General features: G+C 39.4%; 3 protein-coding genes and 1 long non-coding RNA gene across 10 annotated transcripts; 3 read left to right on the forward strand and 1 right to left on the reverse strand.

The window, feature by feature from the left end:
* Positions 1-124: 124 nt before the first annotated feature.
* On the reverse strand, positions 125-12,211 carry LOC135345722 (uncharacterized). Of its 4 annotated transcripts, XR_010397844.1 has the most exons (6): positions 11,947-12,211; positions 11,068-11,210; positions 10,926-10,967; positions 1,506-10,876; positions 1,325-1,434; positions 125-1,263 (listed from the first exon to the last, which is right to left on the reverse strand). It is a non-coding gene; the product is annotated as an uncharacterized LOC135345722 (long non-coding RNA). The 4 variants fall into 4 exon arrangements; XR_010397841.1 differs by having other exon boundaries at positions 11,068-12,210; XR_010397842.1 differs by having other exon boundaries at positions 1,506-4,119; positions 11,068-12,208.
* Positions 2,691-9,116, forward strand: LOC135345693 (uncharacterized). The gene is made up of 6 exons (XM_064543128.1): positions 2,691-2,832; positions 2,928-3,246; positions 5,193-5,541; positions 5,752-5,933; positions 8,278-8,340; positions 8,620-9,116. The coding sequence occupies exons 1-6, from the start codon at positions 2,824-2,826 to the stop codon at positions 8,958-8,960; spliced, it is 1,263 nt and encodes a 420-aa protein (XP_064399198.1). The 5' UTR covers positions 2,691-2,823; the 3' UTR covers positions 8,961-9,116.
* LOC135345700 (ataxin-3-like) lies at positions 12,210-17,455 on the forward strand. The gene is made up of 9 exons (XM_064543137.1): positions 12,210-12,322; positions 12,378-12,426; positions 12,953-13,113; positions 13,451-13,536; positions 13,953-14,019; positions 14,110-14,197; positions 15,316-15,585; positions 16,918-17,065; positions 17,268-17,455. Exons 1-9 carry the CDS (start codon positions 12,266-12,268, stop codon positions 17,272-17,274), a joined length of 933 nt encoding a protein of 310 aa, XP_064399207.1. The 5' UTR covers positions 12,210-12,265; the 3' UTR covers positions 17,275-17,455.
* On the forward strand, positions 17,342-26,710 carry LOC135345685 (uncharacterized). 4 transcript variants are annotated; one of them, XR_010397824.1, is made up of 9 exons: positions 17,496-17,783; positions 17,870-17,960; positions 18,931-18,978; positions 19,665-20,101; positions 20,963-21,025; positions 21,552-21,671; positions 23,239-23,651; positions 24,817-24,914; positions 25,933-26,062. XR_010397824.1 is itself a non-coding variant. In XM_064543115.1 (8 exons), the coding sequence occupies exons 2-8, from the start codon at positions 17,933-17,935 to the stop codon at positions 26,558-26,560; spliced, it is 1,737 nt and encodes a 578-aa protein (XP_064399185.1). In that variant the 5' UTR covers positions 17,342-17,478; positions 17,870-17,932; the 3' UTR covers positions 26,561-26,710. The 4 variants fall into 4 exon arrangements, 3 of the variants coding, with proteins under 3 accessions (XP_064399185.1, XP_064399186.1, XP_064399184.1); XM_064543115.1 differs by lacking the exons at positions 17,496-17,783; positions 24,817-24,914 and adding an exon at positions 17,342-17,478 and having other exon boundaries at positions 25,933-26,710; XM_064543116.1 differs by lacking the exon at positions 25,933-26,062 and having other exon boundaries at positions 24,817-25,923.
* Positions 26,711-26,715: the final 5 nt, after the last annotated feature.

Raw genomic sequence — 26,715 nt, forward strand, 5'->3', positions numbered from 1 at the left:
TATCAGTGACATACATGCAGTCGATATATACGTTACTACAAATAGTTATGTCTCATCAGCAATAATTTTTTTTATTAGTAATAATCATCTCCAATAATTTAATGAGGAATGATTTAATAAGTAGTTTTATGATAATTCGAAAACGATTAAAATCAAGGGTACAAAACAATTAACGGAAAATAAATTTTCAAGAACCATAATTATATATATAAATGAACAAAACATTAGTTTAGTTTAGTTCAGACCATAAATCAATTAATGTTCAATGATATTTCTGAGAGAACTGAGAAAAGGACTCGTAAGTAGACGGCAGGTGAAGAACAATCCCACATGTTGTTGCAGTTGGCCTTTTAACAAATGATGATGACGGCACAAAAAAATCAACACTCACAGTTTGGTTTACACAATGAGGACTGCCAGTAACGAATCGAAGCAACAGAGACAAGGATTCAGCAGAGAGTGTGAAAATAAACCGGCGGAGGTAATCGAAACACCTAGATTCAGTACTGTTGCGATATACCGGCTCTTCCACCATATTCCATACTTTCATATTCGTTGGAAGAAGCGAATGACAGAGCTCAATTCCTACGGCTAAAGCATAATGTCTCCACAAGCTTGGATTTGCACACAACATCCCTCTCCTTATTTGTACTATTGCATAGTAGTGTTGACAGACAAGAGCGTATTCAGCTGTGTGTAGTAGTACCTCTCCGATGTTTTCTTTCTTTGGGATGACATCACAATTGAATCTCGCCAGCATCGGAATGATTACATTCTCTAATACTGCTGAAGTGTCATTTGCAGAAATGCATGCCTCAACTGCTACACGTTCTCTTGGGTCAATGTAATTTAAGAACGATTGAAGTAGTATATCATCAGGTGTAACACTTTGATCGTTGATAAGGCCCAGGAAAAAAGGTGAAGCAAAGCAAATAGGCCCGTAAGCACATAACCGTGTGACAATATAGTGTAAAAGTACTTGGCTGACCGTGGAGTGAGTATTGGAACTTTCTCTGCATTCCCTTTCATCATACGTTACTCAACAGCATGCCAAAATATTGAAAACAACTCCCTATGAAGCCCACTGCTATACTCTCATTGCGGAATGTGACCACAAGCTCCATATTTACAATACCTGGGTCTTCGGTATAGAGTGCGAGAACATCCTCAACGATATCAACTTCGATGTGCTTCGTACCGGTACAAGTCAATGTGAGTCTGATAGAGTGTCTCCTTTCTTCTAACTGTTTAAGACTGTTAATGCTGAATGAAAGATCTAATCATAAACATGTGCATGTAATACTAAGAATGCATGTCAACCTACTGTGACGATTGATCATTCTGTTCCACATATGCCTCATAATCAGGAATGTTCTCGCTCACAGAGAATGTGTCTTATCCTACTTCGATGGGTTCGAAATGGATGTCCAGAGGCTGTGTATATGGGATCATTCTAATTATAACATGCCAATGTCATGTTATATTTTATAATTATGACGACATACCCTGGTAGTCTCATGTACATAATGTTGAAGAGTGTCTAACTCGTCTTCAATGTTCTGTGCGTGTGATAGGAATTACTCGTCAATTAAAATGATTAGCTGTTAATTTAGCTGTTGCAATAGCTAGAGATTTCAAGATATCTGTATAGGTTATGACTCAGTATGCTTAGCTAGGCTATGTATAGTTAAGACTATAGTGCATTGATTTCTAAATGCATTGTTCTTGAGTCTTTGAATATACAGGCTAACTCCGTGACTATTAGTAAGTGCATGTAGAGCATTTCATAATTATTGTATATATGTGACAGGCTCTGGGAAAACCAGACATTTGGAGCAGACTAAAATTTCGTTGATTAATGTACCAAGTGATAGAGCAGAGCATTGCCTACATAATGATATGCTTAGTGTTCACATACCTAGTTTCATACCCGAGTTATGCTCGTTAGAAACTTGAAGCCGTAAAAGAGAAAAACGCCTCTCAAAGATTGCTCAATTAGGAAAAATAAGGTAATAGCGAAAGTTTGGATGAGGCGCTTCGATGGAAAGAGTTGGATTTAGAGCATCAGATTTTACAGAGAGGTAGTAGAAGGACTATAGATACTTATACACCAATAAAATTTTATTTGAGATTTTACACTGTAGGCACAAATTTAGCTATAGCTCAATACCAAATTCTGCTCCAAATGTCTGGTTTTCCCAGAGCCTGTCACATATACAAGTCATTGTATACACGATAGGATTTGGGTCCTCTTCTAAAAGTCTAATCCATGATTAGGTTAAAAAACCAGTTGATTGTAGGGTGGCGCCAAGATCCATTATTTAATTCCGAGCGAAACGAGGTTATGTTCGGGTCCTATCGAGATTTTCCGTGGCGGTGGTGGTGGTAGTGGTGGTTGACGTCGAGGCAAAAGGAGCTCTACCTGGACTTTTGGTGAACTTGGATACTTGGTGTGGAGTCTTGGCAGATGCTGAGGGACGTCGACTCACAGCCTGGACAGTTGAACTTAAATCTAGCTTTTTTGTGTGTCGACCATTAGACGTCTTTACCAGATTGAATGCATATAGACCTAGCTTTCTTATGTGACGATTATTAGGTATAGATCAGAGCCGGAAACAAATCTGCTAAACTATGTGTGCGCATACGTAGCGAGGTTTGCACTCCAGTGTATCCCTAGTTATGTGTGACAGGCAATGCCAAAAAATGGGTGTGTGCATGATATCATAATATTATTGAAGCATTACCTAATGAATTTCATTTTTTTAGATACACCCCTTAAATCTTGTATGGAAAAGTTAGGGGAGATTCAAGTTTAAATATAGCATGGAAAATGTAAGTCTCACTGTACAAGTCATACTTAATCTGTCAGACTATAAATGCTCACAATGAAACTGTAACTATATACAGTTGTACTTTAAACTTTACAGATAGCTCGGGTCCTGTTCTGCACTGAAAAAGATTTGGAAGGTCACAGGCCAGATCATCTAATTATAAGCAATGTTCCAGACATTGCTTCGTCGGGAGCAGTCCGCTTGAGCAAGTTGTGGAATGTCAAAGAGCTCAAGGTCCATTTCATGAATCCTGAAGTACTAGTGAATTGTAAGTACGGAGGTTATGGTTTAAACCCTCCACAAATTTTGGACTGGGTACAGCCATGGAATGAGCACGCTGAATATTATCCTACTATCTCTCTGGTTGACCCAAAAGAAAAAGATCAGGCACACATTCGAGTGGAATTAAAGTCATGTAAGTTTGCTCAATACATGTTTCAAGTGTTCATACACTTGCACAAGATCATTGTTGATCGACAACTGATACATAACCAATCGTATCGATTTAGGTGAAAAAAGCACTTCTGAATCACACAATTATGCGAGCAGGAAGCAAGGCGAATAATCGTGCTACCTCCACGTGGATATATAAAATTATTTGTATATTTGTATATAATTATGTAGAAGTTATGCGGATCCGCCCACTTACATACGTCAGCCATTTTGAGTGGTAAAAAGCATGAGTAGCAAGTGGTAGCAATGTTATTTGCAAACGTTTTCAGCTCTACTATAATTATATGGCTGAGTGTGATGCCAGGAAAGTCTCCGATTACTTTCAAGAAGTGCTATAAAGCTATCACGTCAAGAAAAGGAGCATAGAATGGATCTCTTTCTGCCTGTGATAGAGTGAATAACAAAACGGTAGTTTTGCTGCTCCTCATTCTTTCTCTTGACTGCAGCTATCCATCAACTATGGCATTCTAGATATAGAAGAATGATAGTCTTGATCCTTTAGAGTGTCTGATGCACTACCAACAGTGTAGCAACTCTAACCGTAGCTCAACTTTTAGCATTTAGCCTATGTATCAAGGTATTTTTTGTCAACTCAAAATGGCACATAATTATATGTAACCACGCCCCTTTTTCATGATTTTTGGCATATCCTCTATAATTATGTCTGTAACGGATGTGGATTGGACTCCCCCCGGGGGCGCTATATAAGGCAATAAAGAAGCAAACGATGCACTTACCTAGATTGGCATGGCCACCTTGTACTGCAACTCTGCAAGCCAATGCAACTTTATCTTCCCCCATAAGCTTTTAGCTGTATCTATAGCTCTATCGATCTCTGTAGCAACACAAGGGGAGGTGCAGAAGAGCCAGAGCTATAGGCGACAGCAGGCAGATCAGCATAGGTCAGGTATCATAAAGTAGATCTATACTGCGTCATGCCTGATAGATACCGAATTACCGGGACACAAAAAAATAATTACGGCTTGCAGTGTCCCTTGGAATAGAGCAAGAAAGTCGAAGTGTCCCTTGTATTAGGGTGTCCCGTAGTAATTAGAACGAAGATTTCCCCATTTAAGGTACGGACACGGTCTCGATTCCAGGCCGAGGCTAGCTCTGCAGCTAAAATGTATTTCGTGCAGTTTAGAAGCTGTGTACGCGGGTACCATGTCTACAAAGATGTGTGGAATCCACAAATAGGGAGAACAGCTGTTGACAAAACAGGAAAATGGAAACCCAGAGGATAGTTATGCAGTTGGTGATGACATTTTAGATCGGGACGTCTAAAAATATTTACATTTCCTGTTGTTCCTTAATAATATAGAGTGAAAAAAATTACGTAAGTCCGAAGTGTCCCTTAGAATAGAGTTTCCCGGTAATTTGGGTGAATACACTATATTAATAGTGTAGTTCCTACTGTACAGAGAGAAAGTACAAGTCGACTGTCTGAGCTGCTATAGTCATTTTCATTTAGCTATTATCAAACAGGGATTATATATAATTATGCACTTGCACTGTGTGTAAATGCAGTAGATTTTGAGAAAGACATCTACTTTTGGGACTTACGCCAACCTACCCAACGGTTCCTTTTATAGGCTACACCTTTTCCATTAGTTGTGGGAAGAAAACCTTACTATGAAATTCAGCAAAACTTACTAAAATTCCACTCAAAACACATGTCAATTTATAGGGAAAAATTGACCAATCAGAAGAGTTTGACGTCATTGGGCAACAAGTTAGTTATTGGTGCTGGGCAATAACTAATATGTATACCCTATTACTCCACATGTATACTATTGGCACATCTATGTGCAGTGTGTTTTGTTTTAGCCACAGTTGTGTAGCAACTTGTGTGATTGATACGTATAATAGCGCTATGGCTCGCAAATTGTTTCTGTGAAAAAATTACAGCTGAAGGATGCTGGTCTTACATCGGATCTGATGCCACCAAGTATCCTGGAAAGCTTACGATGTGCCTTGACTTGTGCAATTTATCAGATAAAGAAAAAAAGAGCTATGTTCTTCATGAGTTTGGCCACGCTTTGGGTTTGGATCACGAGCATCAGCGCTCTGACTTTTGGGACATACTGGGGGAAAAAGATGGAAATGGTGACGATCGATTTATCATTGGGGAGGAAAAAATGAAGAATGGTGATGGGTGTAAAAAAGCTCACAATGAAGTTTTTATGAGACGTTATAATGTCTCGTATGATAAACAGGAGCAATCGGAGTATGACCCAAACAGCATAATGCACTACTGGTAAGTCAACTGTTCATACTGCATGCTTGTTCCCGTTACTGATTTCACAAGCAAATTGTCTATTTGTTGCCGCCAGTATTGTACTATTTTAGTACATTTTTGAAACAGGCCCTGAGGGCTTACCATAATTTTTGTGAATTGCTCCGTAGTTCATTAACATGCATGCCGTCCCTGCATGCCGTGATCCTGCTGTTTATACTACTGTTTTAGGTTTGACATAAAGTGGTTGAAGCCAGCATACCAAGTTAAAAGTCCTGAGTATGACAAACTCAAACTAGAAGAGAAAAGAGTGATAGACGGTGTTCATCAACGTGACTTTTCCAATGGTGCGCTACCTGATAAGCCATCAGAAAACGATTATGGTGTTTTGAACAAAGCATATAAGAAGAAACGTGAGTTTATTGTGTATATATAATTATGCAATAGTTGTGACACAACCACGAGTGTCACATGTTACGGCTGCAGGTCTCGAGGGCTATATACCAGTATGGCAAGCTATTTGTTCCAAAAGTATGCTAAAAGTAGTGGCGCTAAACTTTGTTTTTGTGTGGTGACAAGCTAAAAGAGTGCATGGCGCTAAACTTCGTTCTTGTGTGGCGACAATTAAGAAAAGAGTGGCGCTACTGAACTTTGTATTTGTGTGGCGACAAGCTAAAAGAGTGGCGCTACTAAACTTTGTATGTGTGTGACAAGCTAAAAACAGTGGCGCTAATTTTGTGGGGCTACTCAAAAGAGAGTGTTTGTGTATAGCGACAAGCTGGTGCTGATTGTGTTTGCAACAAATTAAAAGAGTGCCTTAAACTTTGTGTTTTGTTTGTGTGGAGATAAAACAAAATGAAGTGGTTGGTTAAGTTTCATCTGTAATATCAGACAGTTTGAACACAGAGGATGTTCCTCAACTAGACTTTCTGTCATTGAATTAATAATAAATAACAGTAGACACACTCAATTTTCCTGTACTTGCCATGCGGTCACGTGCACTCTCCAAAACTGGAGGCAAGAAAGAAAAAGCACTGCACTTTATATAAACTACGTTAGTCAAAGGTCATTAATTTTGAGCTAAGTGAAACCACTCAAAACACACAAATTAGCGCCACTATTTGTATCCATTGCATTAGCGTCACTCTTTTTGCATAGCCAGCCCCCACAAAATTTGTACCAGCTTGTCGCCTCACAAACTTGACAAAATTAGCGCCACTCTTTTAGCTTGTCGCCACACAAAAACAAAGTTTAGCGCCAAACAAATACAAAGATTAATTAGCGCCACTCTTTTAGCTTTATCGCCACACAAATACAAAGTTCAGTAGCGCCACTCTTTTAGCTTGTCGCCACACAACACACATACAAAGATTAGCGCCACTCTTTTAGAACAAATAGTATGCCATAATTATACCAGCCAATATATCCAATGTGCACATGAGTACATATCTTCTGTGTACACATCACTTCTTTTATAGGACACTTAGTTTGCAACTGTGGTGTGCTGAGATGACGACATGAATAAAATGATTTTTAATGCTTATTTTCGGGTAATGGTTCGGTGGGTAGCTTTATACTAACTCAGATATCTTATCCTGGAATGTGGCATATAATTAATTGTTTCCTTTGTCCTCAGGCAAAATGCAACATGCAAGTGTACTTATTACGGTATAGTGTACACGCAGTTGTGAGTCTATGTTCCGGCCATTCAAACTGCATAACTATCCGTGACACGCTACGTCATTGGAATGCATCACTTTTAGAAATTTCAGCCAAATCATGCTTGTTTTTTCTGGTTGTCATTCATATATTTTGAGCTAGTCATCCCTAAATGCACGTTGTGGAGTGTGAAGTTCGATTAGCAGGGCAGTTAGCCAGCACCTTTTTCTTGTGCCATGAGTCCGCCATCTTAAGGTGTTGGTTTTACTTAGTTGGATTGGGGGCTGGTCAAGCGGGTCAACTGATATTCCACAGCTTTGAGTTTCCAACGGGCATAACTTGGACATGAAATGATGATTAAACGCCCTCCTTGATTAAACGCCCATCTCGTTTAAACGCCTATGGTAAAAGCTGTCTTTGTCAATAAACGCCCCTCTTATAATCGCCCATGTATGGGGCGTGGCACTGTGGGTGGAGCTGAATTAGCACGTGGAACCAGCTGAAACAATGGCAGCATAGAATAAATAGATACTATTTATGATGGCAGAGAGGACACAGAGGGAGAAACACCACTCCTACGACTTAAGATTGAAGCTGAGAGCTGTGGCAGCAGCCAAAAAGAGCATAATAACTGCTGATGAGCAAAAGTTTGAAGTAGACAAAACAATAAACGCCCGTTTCGAATAAGCGCCCATCTCGTTTAAACGCCCCCTCTACAGATGCTGCTAGGTAATAAACGCCTACACAATACACAGATACTACTATTCCCATGCATGCAGTAAATTGAGGAAGGAAGCGCTTTGAAAATGTGTGGCCACTGTTTTTTGCTGTCCAGTGCACTCGCAAGATGCCGGAAATGTGGGGAGAGTGCACCCAATGCTTGTGCTGGTATCACACTAACACAGTTGCACTGTTTAAGTGTTAACGACTAGCAGCTAACCTTAAAGGCGAATGGCATTGCCCTGATTTTATTCTAGGACTAGCATATTGCCTTTTCCAAAACCGATCACATATTAATGGATTGATTCTGGAAGACTCATTAATTTGCTACCCTAAAAGTGTTTGTTCTCCTCTTAACTATGAATTTCTCTCTTATAGAACAAGCTGGTGCTGTATGGGATCAGTCTGCTGAGGCTGGTCCAAGCCCCACATCTACAAGCTGTAAGCATAGCTACTATTGCATGGGTCACAGTTTTCAACAAGTCATGAATAAGCTCAAATGTGTGAATGCATGTTCAATACAAAAAGGGTGGGCTTCTTTTGTCCGCCAACACTTCCACTGTACCACTCCGAATCAATTAGTGTTTAATCATCAAGAATGTATGTGAAGTAGAAACCTTTAACGCAGCAGTGAACTCAACGTCTAACTTTTTCCCGTGCAACAAGCATTCCAATTCAACATTACTTTTGCACTATAAAAGTAATTTCTCTCTCATGCAGCTCCAGGAGTGATTGACTACTCCCAAAGTGATTGCTTCAATGCCTACAACACAATGACCCAATGTAGTGTGATTCTCAACTCTGCAATGTCTAAAGAGCCAAAATTACTCGCTCAGGCTCTATTGGCCGAAGGAATTATTGCTCAGACTACCGTTGATCAAACAGAGGAACTGAATGAAATTAAGAGCTCTAAGGGGAGTCGATTGTACTCAGCAGTGCTTTCAGTGGTTAAAAATTTTCCCAAAAGGTTTGCAGACTTTGTTCAGATACTGAGACGGAATGAGCCACTTTATCGTGATGTGTTGACGGAGATTGATAAAGTGTATATCACCTTTAACTAATAGACTAGAAACCTACAATTATATTTTTTATAGCTAGTTTCCAACAATTAAGTTTTATAACCGTAAGTGGAACTTTTAAATGCAATGCGAACACTTTTGGACCTGCCCATACAGCTCCGAATGAGGCATGAAATATTAATCAATTTGATGATCATGCTGCAAGTCATTATTGATCACGTATGAAATTGTATCTTGGTGTATAATAGCCGATTTTAAATTTGATGAGCCTCACCTTCATTCGACAAGTCACAAAAATATTTTAGGCACTAAATTAATGTCTTGATTTATAGACCTGGAGTACTCAAGAAAAAACAACAACACAACAACATGCCGACAGTAATCTAGCCATCAGACTATTCCCACTGAGCTACCGTAGAAACCGGATGATTAGCGTATGCATTAATGGGGTCAATAGCAAGCTAGATCTAAATACTTCAAGCCTACTAACCGGATATCTCGCTAGCCAGCTAGCTGCATAGTAGGCAAGCAAGCAACCCTATAACTAGATTTATAGTCATTATCATAATCATGTACACTTCAAGTACCGGTACAAAAAACCTAAAATTGAATGTTTTTAATCAAGTAAAAGCGCTAATAATTCAGTTTTTATACATACCTGCAGGGACTGTGCCAAATATTCCAGAATAATTTTTTGAATAATAGGCAGCCTTTTTTACAACTTGAACAATAGGCACTGTGAAAATAGTTAATGATTTCGTTGCACATGCGCAGTAGCTCAGAACACGCCCACATCTTACACGGCTAATTTTTATGATTGTAGTCCAATCAATGTTGAAACCAAATTTTTGTGCTACAAGTTTGTTATTTCGCTGCTGAAATTAAAAAGTAATGACCTAATCCCATTATTTTTTGGTGCTATATAATTTTATTTTGCTGCTGTGTATGTTGAATAATAGGTGTCATCAATTTGATGAAGTTGAATAATACGCTGATCAAGTGTGAATGAAATAGGTGATTAATTTTGAATATTTGGCATACGCCTAGCAGGAACATAACTAGGGCTTAGCAAATTACCGGTATGCTAGCTTAATTTTTTGAATAATAGGGATACTTCTAGCAACTAGCATAACTTGAGAATAATAATTATTATTATAGGGCACTAAATTAGCATAATTTGACCTCAGAGTCTGGTAGACTTAATTTCACATTTTATAATGTAGCTAGATAGACATCTATTACTGTACTGTAAGCACTAGCCACTAGGCAGGCTATACTCGCTTACCAGTCCATCCTCCTAGGGATTGGGACTGGTCAACTGCCAATCATCGAGTTGTTCTAGTGGAATTTTAATAAGATGTATGACATAATCTTGTGGTTTGTGCGGTTGACCAAAGTTGCGTAACTATCAAGTGAATGTGGGTTATGTCCTGTGGTATCTAACACAACATCAGACTCAGACCCAGCCCAACTACAATGAATTACGTGGGCGAAATATGTCAGATGACATTGCTTCTGCACTGTGTATGGTCATTAGAACAATTAACTCGTTGATTGGCAGTTGACCAGTCCCAATCCCTAGGATGGACTGGCCAGCGAGTCTATAGGCAGGCATGGAGGAGTATTTTCTCTTTCGGCATTAGAGGATTATAATTATTTCGTGCACTGTTTGTATAAATGCTACCTCAGGTATAAGCTTCGGTCCCGGGGCGATTTTTTTTAATAGAACGAAGTTGAAAAATACTAGCTATATAGAGACAACGAGGCTGGGAACGAGACTACCTCAGGTAGTGCTATCAATACAGCTACAAATAAATTGACTGGAATAATGGGCACACCAAACTGGCCGACTCTTTGAATAAAAAGCATATTAATTTGCTAAGCCCTAAACATAACACATCAGTACAAATCTTTGATGGATGATAGTAAAATAATGATCAAAAACTGTCCTTTCATCCCTGGATATTATTTTCATTCAACAAATTTTATAAGTTGGATTTTCTTTACCTTTTCCTTGTAGAAACTGAACTTTTAATGGCCGACCACATTCTGTATCGTAGTATTTTTAGTTGAATTGAAAAAGATTTAAGTAAAGTAAAGACATGCACCATAGATAGTAGAGGTATCTATGCATGCACGTAGAACTCACCCTCCAAGCAAGCGTAGATGGGGTGATAATGCCCATGCAGTACAACCATTTCAGAACCCAGAATAGAGAGCTGACACTGCAGCTAGGCAGTTAGCCTCGATTCGCGGCCTGGAATCGAGGCTACTAGGCAGTGTAATCTGCATCTGTGTAAACAACAGTTTTGATAGATGATATTTAAAGGACCAAAGGCTTAATTTGAATGTGCATGCAGTTATGTGTGGGCCATTAGGGTAAAACAAGCTACAGTAATGCTCCGTAATAGCTAGCCTCACATGCATGCACTCATTGCTCAACGAACTGTTTCACGACATTGAGTGAAGTATACAAGGTAAAACTAATCCACGGATCATTCTGAGTCGGTATAAACTATAAACACTACCTTCAATGTAGATCTATACTAGTTGGGCGGAGGTAGGGTTTCAAGCCTATGTCAGGATTTGTCTTTGCTGCAACTATAGTTGTAGCCCAATCAGATTGTAGCATTTCTACTGTGGTGTGTGTCACGTTGTGCAACCTCAAGCAAGATAAAATTGGTTAACACCCACTTCAGAATAATAATATTCATAGAATAAAAATTAATGATTATTCATAGCTGCTTATCAGCGTGTTACATAATTTAGCAAGACAAATCCTGACATAGGCTTGAAACCCGACCTCCCGTCAGGGACGGTCGGGCTCCGCCCAACTAGATCTATACCACGTCGAGTTTTCGTTTTTATAACGGTTAGGCGATAGGGACCGAGGTTACACACAACGACATAAATTCTCATTGTTATCTTGTTGACTTGAAGTGATAATATATAATTATTTATGCACCTTCACTGAAGGTGCATAAATAATTCAACATCATTATGCAAAACTTAATGTAATGATCGTTACCTTAATTTGATGAACATGTGCAAATAATACTAGTAGATAGTACAAATGGTTTCACCAACGTCCTATCAGCCTCCCCTCCCCTCGGCCTTCGTAGCCTCGCAATGGCAGAGCACTCGCTCACCACCCCGCCTTCGTTAACAGGATCTACACAGATAATGCTGGAAATAAATCTATATCTGCTCTCAGAGTTTATTCTCTCTAATAAACTAACGGCGCGGCATTGCCCAGAGATTACTGTCCCCTAAAAATATGCTTGGTTGGTTAAGGATCTTTACCAACTAGATCTGATCTACATGTGTTTATTTGCCTACTGTGTGACATGACCTTTACCATTCTTTGTGTACCAAGTAAAATGGAGACTATTTATCACGAGAAAGTAAGTGCAGTAAAGTCCTAATGGCTTAGCTAAGCTATGCATCATTTTCCCACAGCAAGAGGGGCAGCTATGTGCCCAACACTGTCTCAACAACCTCCTGCAAGGTACATGAAAGTCTCTGTTGAGGGCCCACTGAGTAACTTATACCGTACTTAAGCGACCCTCTGAATATGCGACACCCTTGATCTTTTCCAATTTTCTGACCTCTAAAAGTAGCGACTGCTGCGTTGACAATTATTATTTTATGTCACGTCCTAAATAGAGGTCAAACCATAGCTTCGATTCCAAGCCGCAAAGAAACAATGTAATTTTAAGCGGCCTATAATCAAGAATAATAGAGTAACCTCCAATTATTAACTAACTAACTCCAACTAAATATGCGATACCAGGACTTCAACATAATTTTTCAACTTCCCCAAAAAAACGATATCTGCCTTCGTGATTATTTAAAAGTGTCGCCTTAAATCGAATAAGTACAGTAACATGAGTTGGATCCCATGAGTTAACCTATAGCGTGGATATGGTACCATGGTGTGGGTATGTGTATGGTACTTTTCTAGGAGGGTTAATGTGCTCTTCTTAGGTGTCTGTATGCACTCGAAGTCAGTCCCGAATGTTTACTTCCTACAGAGTCTCACTTCACAGCTGTAGATCTGGGGAAGATAGCGGAGCAGCTGGACCAGGAGGAGGCGGCTACACTGGCAGAGGGGGGACTGGGTTCCCCTGCCCTTGCCTCGTTTGTCGAACAGCCCTCTCCAAACATGGACGACAGTGGATACTTCTCTGGACAGGTAAGTATTAGTGGAAAAGATATCCAGAGTTTTGTCAATAGTGGTATGTTGTTTCGCCCTGTTTTGGTGTGTTTGTGTACTAGTTCTGTATCATAACCGTAAATATCCTCTTATGCAATTCCTGTAGCGTATACTGTTCACCGCGTCAGATTTAAAATAATCACACTTGCAAATTATAGCAAATGGGAAATTTGAGTTAAACGGATGATTATGTGCTCTTCAAATAATTATGCCTATGCCTTGTGTATGTAGTGTTTTAAAATGACCTAAAAGGACAAAACCTCCAACAAATGAATGTACTGTAGGTAGATCAGTACTTCATGTTGTACCTCCACAGGTAATCAATCGAGCTCTAAGTGTGTGGAGTCTGACCATGGCTCTTTGGAATGCCCCACACATGAAGCATGTCATGGACAACCCAACGTGAGCAACCTTCCTTCTACTCAGTGCAATTTAGTGTACCTCTGTTGAATGCACCTGTGTGTGTGTGTGTGTGCAGTTAGTACAAGCGGCCCCCTATGAACCGACTAGTTGTTAGTTCCGAGCTAATTGTGCCTTCAAGTCGATGTGTGTGTGTGTGTGTGTTTGCAGTTAGTACAAGCGGCCCCCTATGAAAGGACTAGTTGTTGATTTGTTTGTTTCCGAGCTAATTGAGCCTTCAGATTTGTGGGCTGACCCTCAGTAGAAAATGAAAAAATTCATTTTGTCAGTTCCTCACTAGTCTTAATTTACTTTTAAAGTACGTACACAAGTACATGTACATGTATGCCTGTGAAACACGGTAATTAATATGTATGTGTGTTATTTAAAAGTAATTCTCTCTCTTTTTGTTTATACAGAGCTCAGAAGGCTTTCATTTGCAACCACGACAGCCATTGGTTAACCATACGGAAACTTGGAAGACAAGTTAGTTGAGGAAATCTTGTACAAAGAGTCAAAATATTTCTATCGAACTTAATTATAGGATACTTTAACACAACATTTCTTTTTGTGCAGTGGTTCAACCTGAACTCGCTGCTCCCAAGACCAGAGCTCATCTCTGACACTTATCTCAATCTCTTCCTCACTCAACTGCAGATGGAAGGTGTGTGCTTACAGAGTGGGTGTGACTATAACGTACCTGCTGTATAGTGTACATGCATGAACACGTTCTATTCCCTCCCACACATTACACACAATGCACATGTACTCCCCCACACATGTACTGGTACATGTTGATATTGTCGGTAATGAGTAACAACTTTGCATTAACTCTTTGCTACTCATTACCCGAGGCCGTGCCGCGGCCAGCGGGTATAGTAGTCTGTTGGTTTGTTTGTCTGTTTGTTTGTCACAGGTATATCTACTCACCTGGATGCCACAGCGCTGCGTTTACAGCATAGATAGCCTTCACACAACAATATCTTGGTTTAAATAGTGGCAGATTTTGATGTTAAAGCTTCATTGTCGAGCAAAAGCTAAGAAGCTTGAAGCAGCTATATAACTAGCTACTTCTTCTCATGTGGCCTTGATTACGTAGTTGCAGCTGAAGTGATCCGTACCAGGAACAATTGTAGTAGAAAGCTAAAATTGTGACTGGTTGTTGGCTGACTCTGGATCCTATACTCCAGCCTGGCAGGAGCCATACCTCTCTAAGTCTAACACTCCAGGCTTCTTTGCTGTGATCCCAGTCTAGTCCACAGTACATGTCTAATGTGACATGCATACCATGTACCACTAGCACTCAAAGTTTCAGCATGCCTCCAGTCTGGTTTAGTTTTATTGCTTTTGATCTGAGTTGCTCATACATGCTACATGCACTGCATTATCACTCTTCTGGTTTCTTTATTATCAGCCGAGGGTTTGCACTTTAGTGCTCTAGTTTATACCACCTTTGTAACCACCTTAATGTGTGCAGTAGTAGAAGTTAAGAACACAAGTAAGTACACAATGTAGTAGAGATACGCTGGTCGTTCGAATCAGTTGAGTAAATATCCACCTATAGGTATAATAATAATTATTATCATGCATAATTATGACTACCTAACTACCTACTAATTGTAAACTGTAAACATGTGGCATTCAGCTACTGCACATGCTCAAACTCTTCATTCTTGGTGGGCGTATTATCGAGTCAAAATGAAGCAAAAAAGAGGGGATGGACGCTTATTCAAGATGGGCATATTTTCGCGAGGGTATAGGGTATGTTTTTTCATTGTTCAGGATATTCCATCTTTGTGATAGAGGGACATTTGCCTGCCTGTGAGGCTGACCAATTGTTAACACTCGTACCCGTGGAGCCACCAGCTGCTGGGAGGCAGCAAAGGGAGAGAGGAGGAGAACAACGAACTCTGATCCCTGAAGAAACATATGATGCTGACTTGGCAGCTGCTATGTCTGCAAGTTTAACAGATGGCCAGGGCAAATTTCAACCACCAGTGGACGAGCAGTATGATGTCGATTTGGCTGCTGCCATCTCAATGAGCATGCAAGGTGGGTGTTAGCCTTATCCTATAGTGTTGTCCACAGGATATAATACCTGTATTTTGAGCTGACATTTGAGTAGGATTGATAGAGACAATATTATTGTACATCCCTTGTTATATAATATTAACCTTGAAGCCATGTCCCTTGACATTTCTCAATACTCAATTAATTTATTACCAGAATGTTTTGCGAGCATCAAACGTATGCAACTTCGCGAGCGTTGATCACTTTGCAAAAATTAAATCGCAAAACCTAAATGTTTGCTGTAATTACACACGATCCCTGCCAGAACTAGATCGCAAAGGGTCATTTTTCTGCTGATTTGGCTCATTTGCAAACGTTTTTCATCGATAAAATAATTATTCTATTAATAATTATGGTAACTGGATTTGCAGCCTCACTATAGATCTTAAAATTATGCCATATTCTGTGATGTCTAGTGTTTCTCCAACATATGTCGTCTAGTGGTTAAAAGTTTCTCTGAAGTATTCCTGTCTCATTACCATGGTATTATTCATCACTTAGTGCCTATCAGCTTTAACCTGCTCAATTTGCAAGTCCCATGTGTGTATAAACAACCACGGAGTCACTCAAAGGGATTGAATTACACATTCTCACAACCAAAAGTTGGCAGGAATTCCATTCCAATACTCCCGTTATTGAGGACGGAATTTTATGAATTTCTAGTTCATGCAATTGTCACTAGGCAGCTGTAAAGTGCTGTATCAACTGTGTGTATGCTCAGTGTTTAACCTTCCGTTTGAATTATGCTGCAGCTGATTCCTAACTGCAAGGATATACCCTTCTCCCCACAATCATACGCAACAAAACCTAGTTCATACTGTTCATATGGAATTACATAGTTGCTGGTGTGTCATAATAGATGAAAGGTGAATCCAGTAGAAATGGGAAGTGTACATGACACACAGTGCACTGTTACCATGTGTCGTAGGAAGTAGACAGATAGAATATGACATGTTGTTTTGAAGTAGTGACTGTATCTTTTCCACACCCAAACACGAGACTACTTCAAAGAGAATTGCTTTCGAATACACTCTCTGACTTGGGAGTGAATGAACAATCATTTTGACAACTTGGAGCTTATGTTTGCATCTTTATGCATTCAGCTTGAAATTTGCTGCTCATAATAAGAAAATTGTGGTATTTGGTACAATGTACTTCAATAGCAACAGTGTTAACACTATCAGGTTTTGTTGAGCCCATAACTTTGGGTTTGAACTCGGTGCATGCTTTCTCGTAGGGAAGTGTTGACAGATAATCATTGTTTCTCAGTCTTTGATCAGAATTGTTTGTGTCATTAATTTGATGCTCATACAGATTCGTCGACCAGTACTGAATCAGAGCCGAGTACCTTGACCAAACCATCTCGGCACTCAGACCGTCCGACATCAGATCAGCCTGTGTCAGAAGAGAGAGAGCTCACAGCAGAAGAACTAAGGTCCAAGAGACTAAAACACTTGGGCCAGTAAGTGAGAATAATGGTAACATAATTTATGGGGGGGGGGGGGGGTCATCATGTATTGTATATTGATTTATGCACATTGTTCAGACGTGCAATATAAAAGCATTTTTGGGGTTCATTATCACAAACGTATTTTTTACACCCATGACCTGTTTCGAATAGAGAGTGACATTAATTTTTAGAGAGTTATTTTCTCCCCATGCAGACCTTGAACATGCAGAACAACGTAATGACGAACTTATTCCCTGCTCTAATAGTTATTTACATTCTTCTGCAGTCATCTCATGCAATATCCAATATCATTACGTCATTGAGTCAATTAATGAATGCATGCACGTTTTGTCAATAAACTTTGATTATGCATCTTTCTAAAAGAGTTTGTGTCAAGTTAAAGTGTCAAACGAGTCAGTGGATGGGTAAGCTTTGGCATGTTTAAGTGTAGTGAGTCAAGGTCCTGAGGATTATTTTGTGCAGACCTCTAAATCACCAGCTTTGTGTATATTCTTACAATCATAAAATGTTATGTTCTTACTTTGCTGTCAGCAGTATTATACTAGAATGAGGCTGGCTTATATAATTGTTGGCATTCATCTGATATAGGTGTAGTGAATTGCTTGCTATAGGTGTACACCCTTTGCAGTTGCGTCCTTAGCTTGCTTACAGTACAACTCGTATCATATAAAATCAGGATACAATGCTTGCAGAGCATTATAAGTTTTATGTGAGTGGAAATATGCCATTAGGATAATCATTGTAGCTTAAAATATTTTGCGTGCTTTAATAATTATAATAGTTACGGCCCAACAGATCGAAGACAGCAGCACAGAGAGCAAGTTTACCAGTGAACTACCAACTCGGCCCAGCAGAGAAATGGGAGCTGCAAACACCAAGATCATAAGTATGTGTATGTGTTATTGGCATCAAAGACTTATCCAATTTACTGCTACACGTGTAAAGTAAGATACACTATAGTTGAAACATAATTAAGAGACTATTAAAAACAATAATACCACTTTCATTTGGAATCCCATGGTTGAATGACTGTATAGTTTTGCGTCAAGCTTACCTTCATGTGAACTAGATAGTCTGCTGTATTATAATTATTATAGCTATGATAGATGATAATTAATTCTTCATTTTGTGTGTGTGTGACTTACCACACGCCAGGGATATTTTTGGTACTCCTTAGCTCAATGATTGCTAAGGACCCCCGCTTTTAAATTGCAAATAGATATGGCATGCAAGCGTCTAGTAATAGAGAAGTCAATGCAGTTAACGATGCGTGTCAATTGCTGGAAAGCTAACATTTGCCTTACTGTACAATTACCAAGTTTATTGTCCCAGAATTCCTTATTATTTAGCTCCCTTCTGAATAAAATTATAATGTGAGAAATTTACTTCGTATTTAAAACTACTGTTCTTCTTTTCTCACGCATTAGTTGATAGTATTAGAGAGAAGAGATCGAGTCACTATAAAATTATACTATAGTAGTACATTGCTTGTACATTATAAATGGGTGTCTTCGATACTATTATTAGCACGGTAATCTTACCATACCTTAGCTAACAGTATCCGACTCACACACAAGACTGATCTTGGATTGTCAGTATAACCTATCTGTATATATAATTATATATTATGTGATCCCCAGACAGTCAGTGCTGGTAGACAGTACATACAATTATGTGTCTTGTGCCCTTACTCTATGCAACCCTTGTATATAGCATAGCAGCAATTTTTTTTATCCGATTGGAGTATATTGCTTGAGATTGGAGTATATTGCTTGAGTCTATCCCGGCATTTGCAGTGGGCTAGGGTATACGTGGATGCTGTTTTCATTGGTGATGTTTTCTGATCCATTCTGCAGATGCCTTATCTGGGGTTCTTACCAGGAGGGACTCCAAAAGGGAGGAAGGTATAAACTACATCTGATATTTACTACTGTATTCATTAGTGACATTGAATAGGGGTATAATTATAGTCCTTTGAAGTAGGAATGTCAATACTGAAAGTTGTGGTGTGTTGTTAAGTCAGGTTATCTGGCTATAATATAGTGACCTATAGCTGCATGTGTTTACAAACATGCATGGCCTTTGGTGGGTGAGAGAGAGCCCCCTATATCTACTCTTGGCAGAATTTTGCCTGGCTGAATCCTTCAGGGTAAGTATTATGCCCACTTCTTACTTGTGAAGTTGTCATAGACATCCTCCTAACATACATCCCAAAAGATAAAAGGATTTACTCTTGTTGATATGTAAACCTTGTTGCTTTAATCAGATAGGTTTCAAACATGAGACAATTTGGATGCTTTTAAAATTGTTTTAGAATGAAGCTACCACATGAAACAGATAACTTTTGAAGCCACATCAGACTACTGCTGGATCAAACCACTTGATATTGTTAGATGGCTATCTATTTACCTATGATCTCTCTTTGTTGCAAGAAAAACCATCAAAAGGCTGTTGATCAATAACTTCAGCTTACTCTTTTTGTAAAGCTGTTTCCAAAATTAATGGTTTGTATTGTGCCTTTGAAGACATTGAAGACATGTTTTCAAAAGCAACATGTGTATATATCTTGTGATCTCGTTTTTTTATCCAGGCACTAAGACGCTGTTCCGAGTCCGTTCCAACAGTCTTGATTCCATCAGTACAGCTCTCAGTTTTGGATCTGCACCTGAACGTCAGCCACCCTCCAGAGCCTCGTCCCTGGACAACCTCCACACTGCACCAAAATACTCGAGAGTGATTAACATTCATGGCAAGGAGTACATATTACTTGACAATGAGTCAATAGCCAGTCGTATTGCAGATCGAAAGGAAAATACCTCACGACATGCTCGTGTAAGGGAAAGTCCCTCATTGCAAGATAGAGGAGTTCCATCACCACGAGTGACGAGGAGGGAGGTGTTGCGTACCCGGTCTGATCCTGTTCGGAGCATATCTCATTTTGTGAAAGAGCCAGATCAGTTTTCTGACAACTTTGTGACCGAAGACTCAGCAGAAAGATCTCTGGTAGACGACTCTCAAGATTCTCAGGTGTGTGTATGGGAGAAAAAATTCTAGTACAAACTATAAGTTGCGTTTCCTAAGTATGCTTAGCTTTAATAAATGTGTCCTGGTTTAGGCTTCATCATTGCTATAGTTAGAGTATAGGTTGCTGGACTAAAGCTACATAGCAACTAGCTGTTGTGGAATTTTAATTGCCTAACAACTAACTTTTTGACAACCACCACCTTCAGTGTGGAATGCTTTGAGTAGCTTTATTAAAAGTCAGTTGATCATTGTTGTGAGCTATAGACCACCTGCTGCATGTTACACTTCTACTTGCAGGGGATATAGCTATTGAATATTAGTAGCTTTATAGCAGCTATTCAATCCCAGTACCTTGATATACTGTTGTGAATGTCATTATTCCAGCAGAGCAAGCCACAATTATAGAGATTCATTACCTTCTGAAATGGCCACTTCCCTATCTGTAGACACTTTCCCATGCATGTGTAGTAAAATTAGGTGGAGCAGGTATTATATTCATGGAAATGTGTGGCAGAGTTCCTGTTACTGGTATAGACAGTGTGTACCAGCAATAGCTACATTATTGTAACAGCTAGGGCTCATCCAAAGAGTAGTACTCTGTTACTGCCTGGGTTGTTGCTGTAAATGAAGTACAAGGAAAGCGCTACTTATAGGTCCATAAACAGCATTCAGAAATTAGTCAATAGTTACCAGGAAGGACATTTATAGGTGTTTCAGACTTTGACACAAAATTCCTTTGGTGGGAAAGGTCTTTGAGTTTAATTGCGAACAGTGGCAACTAGACCCAAACAAAAGCACTTAGGAATTCTGCAATTACTACCTGACAAGTATACCTTAATTGAATTGTGTCTTTTCCCATTGCAGGATCTCTCTACTGAGTCGAAAACACAGTTTATGCCAACCAGGTCAATTCTGAAGGACAGAAAGGTGACTTTTTAGAGTCTCATAGAAAGTAATTAACCATTGGCTCATGGCCCTCCCACACCCCAAAGCTAACAAATCAACTCAAACTAGCTGCCTTGTTGGGAGCTATTCCACAAACAACTATTTAATTGTTATTTGGCAGCTGGGTGTAAGCTGTGCCTGTGGGTGTTAGATACTGACACATGTGTGAGTATGAATAATTAAGATCCCTTAGCTTTGATGTGAGGGTGACCAAAGAGAAAGCTTGAGGTTCCAGACTTTTGATGTTTGAGGTGTACACTAGAATTTCTTGATATGAGGTGTGAGGAGTATTGATAAAGAAGTGTTTTGCCTTCTGTGGTGAGGTGTTGTATAGTATTCATGTGGGTACTAAAAAGTGTTGTTGGTGGTAAGGTGATCTTTGTAAAGTTACTTTGAGGCTTAAGAACCACCTTCTATGAATATCATTATGCAGTATTTTGTGCAACTTGCAAGCTCATTCCACATATTTACTGTAACTATGGGCTAGCATTCACCTTTCCCCATGCAGACCGGATCCTCCCTGGACCAAACCTCAGCAAGTCTGCCTGATGACCCTGATCTGCTCTCCAAGCTACTGAGTGACTACCCTCAGATAGCACCGTCTGTGCTCTCCAAGCTGACTCCAGAGGTATGTATTGTCTGTACAGTTATTACAAAACAGTGAGTCTGTTGATAGTTGATAGCTCCCTCCATAATTCATTCCATATGTAATCTCTAGCCGTATATTAATTAACTTTGGGGCTAACCCTCCCTATCAAGCCCAAAGGGGTTGCATCTCTATAATACGATGCCCGAGTCCTCGATCGGCAGGATCCTGATTATTGACTATATGCATTCGCAGCTATTATGTAATTATTATCTATCTGTTGGAGAATTATACCATCACTGTGATGTAGATTGTTTGTTTTTGTTGGTCCAGTCAGGAAGTCTTCCTGTATAATTACCCAATCAACTGTTTGGGATCTATTTGTAAACAGGCTCAAGGTATACCAAAGGAATATGCACTCCATACCACCTTGATCTTTCAAAACATGCATTCATATGCTTCCTCTAAAGAGCCTGTAATCTTTCTTACATCTAAACTTATTAATTTGAGTTTTGGGTTGACAATTAATTAAGGCATCCCCTTCTTTGGTTGTACCATTGATTACTGACAATTATATCATGTAACGGAGAGTTGTTAATTAGTTTTTATTGAAGGAGCTTACTCTTATACCTCACTGTAAGCTTCACCCACTACAGGATAAATATTTTGTATATCCCTACTAGAAGAAGGATAAATTTGGTATTTTAGTTGTTACTATACATTGTACATGCAGTAGCTTGGTTGTGTGTGTGTATACATGCAGTCGTTATAGTATTATAGCTGAGTCCCTCATTCGTTTTGGCATTGGGTGTGAATGGTGTATTTTATTACTTAACTCTACTTGTTTGTTGTTTTGCTAGCCTAATGTGTCCATGCATGTGCATGTGTGTGTATGTGATCCAAATCAAGTTATATCCAGTCCCACAACACTCCTGTTTGCTGGTGCTTGTTGGATTCCAGCTTATTTGGTACAATCAATACTTTTTGAACTTTTGATTTGTGTCTATCATAGCAAGCCAAAGAAATTAATATATATTTATGGCTGCATTAAATTCTTTGCTTTGGGTAATTGTCTGTGGTATGTCTATGCAAGTGTGATGTTCCTTTGTCCTATACCACTATGAAAACTGGAACATGGGGTTATTGCAAGCATCTGTTGTTGGTTGGTGCATGTACAGCTATATTTTTTGTTCATTGATCTACTTGTTCTTCATGCATAATTATCATTTTGTCAAATAACTAGCTGAGTGTTCTGTACACATGCAGCTGCAATCGCATAATCTTTATGATCTTGTAATTATTCTGTTAACACTCCTTGGATTTTCTTCACTCGCTATTGTTTGTAAAAGAGCTGGTTGTCTTAAAGGCACTCCCTTTATTGGATGGTACACTCTCTCTATAGAATAGTTAGGTGTGGCAAATAGCAGTGGCTTAATCAAAGGGAACAAAGTGTGCATGCTCTGTGTGTGCATGGTTACATGTACATACAATAATTACATTATGTATGCACAATACCTCTCCTGAGGTAATTTCTGAGGTAATTTCTTAATTACGGCCATGTTGTTTGCACACAGCACTTAATTCCACACACCACATGCATACACAACAGGAGTGGGATCAGGTTTTCAATTTCACTTTTGCCAGTCTTGGAAAATCACTGCAACTAATCAAACAACTCATTGAGAATCAGGCCTTAAACGTTCCAGAAAGCAGAGAAACAAACACCAGTTTCGATTCTCTAGCTCACAAGCATGTAACAATTAACGAAGAAGTTTCCACATCTACCTATGATCGTGGCTCCATTGTGGCGGGTATAGATGGCACCACCTCCGTGCAAACACCAAGTAGTCGTGAGAAACCAAAACAGAGAAGACAAAGAAAGGACAGACCTAACTCTCTCCCTCCCGTCTATCTGAGAAGCACCGAGTCGCCTGAGTCGTGGAGAGAGCCAATGTTGGATGAATTTGCTCCCACACATTCCAGAGCTAGAGCAAATAGTCACGAGGGAAGCTATTACAGAAGGTGTGTGGATATAACTAGGGCTTCTTTTGCCTTTATGCAGTAACAGGGTGTTTGATTGTGTGCATGTCATTCTATTGAGTTCATGTAAGCCTATGTGCCAGGTAAGGCAGTGGCGGATCCAGGGGGAGATCCCAGGGTGCCACGGATCCCCCCTTTCATGCAGTCTAGCTATTGCAGCCTTGTCAGAAGAGTGCGTAGCAAATTTGTTGATTGTAATAATAATGAAAGCACCGCAGGTGCAGGTGCTGATGCCTCGGTGGAGGTGCCAAAATTACATAACATAAAGCTACTAATAGCTTTTATACACACATTATATCATGATGAATACTTTTGTATTAATTGCACGCAAACGAAGATGATCGAACATAATAATATTGTTGTTAATAAACGATGGATGCCAAAAGTTCAAGTCTAAAATAATATTATTAATGGCTGCATCATGCAAGCAGAGCCTTAATTGCAGCTCTATTCTCACTCTTGCAGCTATAGCTACCAATAGCTAGCGTTCTACTGAGCTAACTAGTGTTCAAGCTGGCGCTGTGCTAATGCCTCTCGCCATGATTTGCTTTCGCTCAAAAGTATAGAAGAGGAAGTATAGAAGAGGAAAAAGTGTATAAAATAATCTGTCTAAAACTGACTTGCATCTATTCAATTGTATAATTATGGTATCATTGTTGTGGTAGCAATAAAGAAGAAGATTTTGTTTTATTTCATAAAGTTAGCTTATCTATATAAAGTCACTGAGAAGAAAAGACTTATTACATGCATCTATTGTTATATTATGTGGCTTTAATACCAGGACCTCAAGAAAGAAGAAAATTGATTCTTCCAGGATCTGTAGTTCAGTGTATAATTATAATATCTAAGAAGAAAAGACTTGTGTACATGCATATTGTTATCTATAATTGTTATATAGTAGTGTTTTGTGGCTTGTGGATCTTGGATATCACATGGGAATGAGCGTGCATGCGTATTACATCCACAGGAATAATTAAAGGGTGTGTCCAAAGAGATCAAAGCGACTAAATACAGGAATACTCCAAAGTACTTTGACCTCTAGAATAAATAAATTCTGTGCATGCGCGTACAATTTAAAACTGTGTACAGGCGGCTGGCTCTGTCTTATAGCTTCATACTCCTACTCTCTCCTCCTCCTTCTATATAGCGGAGTCTTACAAGTTAATGGTGGCTGGTATGAAGAATAGTGGCTAGGGTCTACAAGTGCTGGTGGAATGAAGAATGGAATGGTGGCTACAAGTTCTGGTGTGAATTAGAATGGTGGCTGATTGTGATTTTGAAATGGATGTTCGTTAATTGAGTGTCAACAATAGAGCTAGTGCTCATAATCCTTGCCAGTACATGTATATGGACTTTTTAGCGTCAGATTTTCTAGAAACTTAAGTTATGTTCCTTTCCTTTGGTTTGCCCATGCTCTAAATGTCATCTATAGGCTCCTGAGTTTTGCTCTGTTTACCACTCTAATCACTCTATATCAGCTGCTCCAATATTGGAGTAAGTCTGTCAGCTATTTACTTATTCACCCAATTTTTAAAGCCTACTCAATTTCTTTCGCTTTTGTTTAGCTTCACTCAAAGAGATCAATTTCACAAATGGCTACTGCTAGCTAGCTGTTTTAACAGGTATTTTCTGAGTCTTGTAGCTAACAAAAAGCTAGCGCTTTAGTGCAAGGCTAACTCATATGTTGAATAGAAAGTTTGTGCGGACAGATGATGCTATGAAAGATTCTGAAGAGACTGCAACAGCCTTCAATGTGAGTCAAAGTAGCCATAACTCGAGAAAGAAGCTTTAGTTTGCTAATCTACAAATCAAAATCCAAGAGAACGTGGCTAGAAGCCTATAGAAGCTGTTAGTTTTCATCGCATTGCAACCGTTGAGCAGTTACAGCTGCAACAGACACACACACACACACACACACAGCCAGCTTTACCGTATCCCTCGTGCGGCTACGCCTCGAGGCATAACTACTAAGTAGAGTAGCAACACTCAGTGAACAAATTTGCTACGCACTCTTCTGACAAGGCTGCAATGGCATTCCAATTAGGCATAACTCAAGAACGAAGCATTATTTTGCAAATCCACGAATTAAAATCCAAGAGAACATGACTAGAAGCCTATAGAAATGCTTTTATACTTGTACTTCATTAATTGATCCTTGAGTAGCTGTAGCAGTCTACACACACACACACTGCTGTATACCTTGCTTGCGCATGCGCACCGAGGCATAATAATAATGATAATGATAATAATCGTTATTTTGCAGATGTTCTTCTGACCCGACCAAAAACAGGCTTTCCAAGCCAGAGCAGCCCTATCCTTGCAGCAGTCGCACTAGAAGGAAGAAAATTGCCAGAGCCCAGCGAAACCCAGATGCTCCTGTTGACACATCCCTCGATGATAACTGTCCCGGTGTAGCAAAAATTCGTAGAGCCCCACGTTTCTGTAGTCACTATGTTGATCGGGAAAGAAAACCAAAAAAAGATCGAAGTGATGATCAATTGCCATACATCCCACGTAAAAGTATACGTCCTGCAACAACGATGCTTAAACATGCCACAGAGATTACGGAGGAAAGCATTGCAAGTGCTTTTGCACGGTCCACCCACAAAAGGTTTGGAACAAAACATGGGAGTATAGAGAATGATGAATTAGGAGTGATCGATTTAGGTTTGTCGAGACATTCGAGAAGATTCGCACACAGATGGGAAGATCTGGACTCTCCTTCTACAGATATGGCTGTAAGGTCTCTCGACCTTAACCATCCATCGATGCTTAAACCTACCAGGACGAAAAAATCGGACAATAACCATTATACAGGGATTTGCACACCTCAAACTTTGATTCATAGTCATAATCATTACCACCATATCATAAATTATACACAATCCTGACTGCAGCTTGTTGTGTGTTGTTCAACCACTTATCTTATTATATCCCACCAATTAATATTCCAAGGCAAAATTATTTATTTCTCATTTTATAATTATGTGATCATTTGCAATCATTAATTTGTGGCATAATTATGTTACTATACACTTACAGTGTT

Source organism: Halichondria panicea, chromosome 12, assembly GCF_963675165.1.
Source record: "Halichondria panicea chromosome 12, odHalPani1.1, whole genome shotgun sequence".
Classification (NCBI taxonomy): Eukaryota; Metazoa; Porifera; class Demospongiae; order Suberitida; family Halichondriidae; genus Halichondria; species Halichondria panicea.

Excerpts from the sequence above, each read along its gene's own strand:
- LOC135345693 (XM_064543128.1), top strand. Across the intron at positions 5,934-8,277 it reads CAAAGCATATAAGAAGAAAC|AACAAGCTGGTGCTGTATGG; the intron begins GTGAGTTTATTG and ends TCTCTCTTATAG. Across the intron at positions 8,341-8,619 it reads AAGCCCCACATCTACAAGCT|CTCCAGGAGTGATTGACTAC; the intron begins GTAAGCATAGCT and ends TCTCTCATGCAG.
- LOC135345700 (XM_064543137.1), top strand. The coding sequence starts at position 12,266 with ATGACCTTTACCATTCTTTGTGTACCAAGTAAAATGGAGACTATTTAT. Across the intron at positions 13,114-13,450 it reads GTGGATACTTCTCTGGACAG|GTAATCAATCGAGCTCTAAG; the intron begins GTAAGTATTAGT and ends GTACCTCCACAG. Across the intron at positions 13,537-13,952 it reads CATGTCATGGACAACCCAAC|AGCTCAGAAGGCTTTCATTT; the intron begins GTGAGCAACCTT and ends TTGTTTATACAG.
- LOC135345685 (XM_064543114.1), top strand. The coding sequence starts at position 17,757 with ATGCTTGCAGAGCATTATAAGTTTTAT. Across the intron at positions 18,979-19,664 it reads GGACTCCAAAAGGGAGGAAG|GCACTAAGACGCTGTTCCGA; the intron begins GTATAAACTACA and ends TTTTTTATCCAG. Across the intron at positions 21,026-21,551 it reads CAATTCTGAAGGACAGAAAG|ACCGGATCCTCCCTGGACCA; the intron begins GTGACTTTTTAG and ends TTCCCCATGCAG.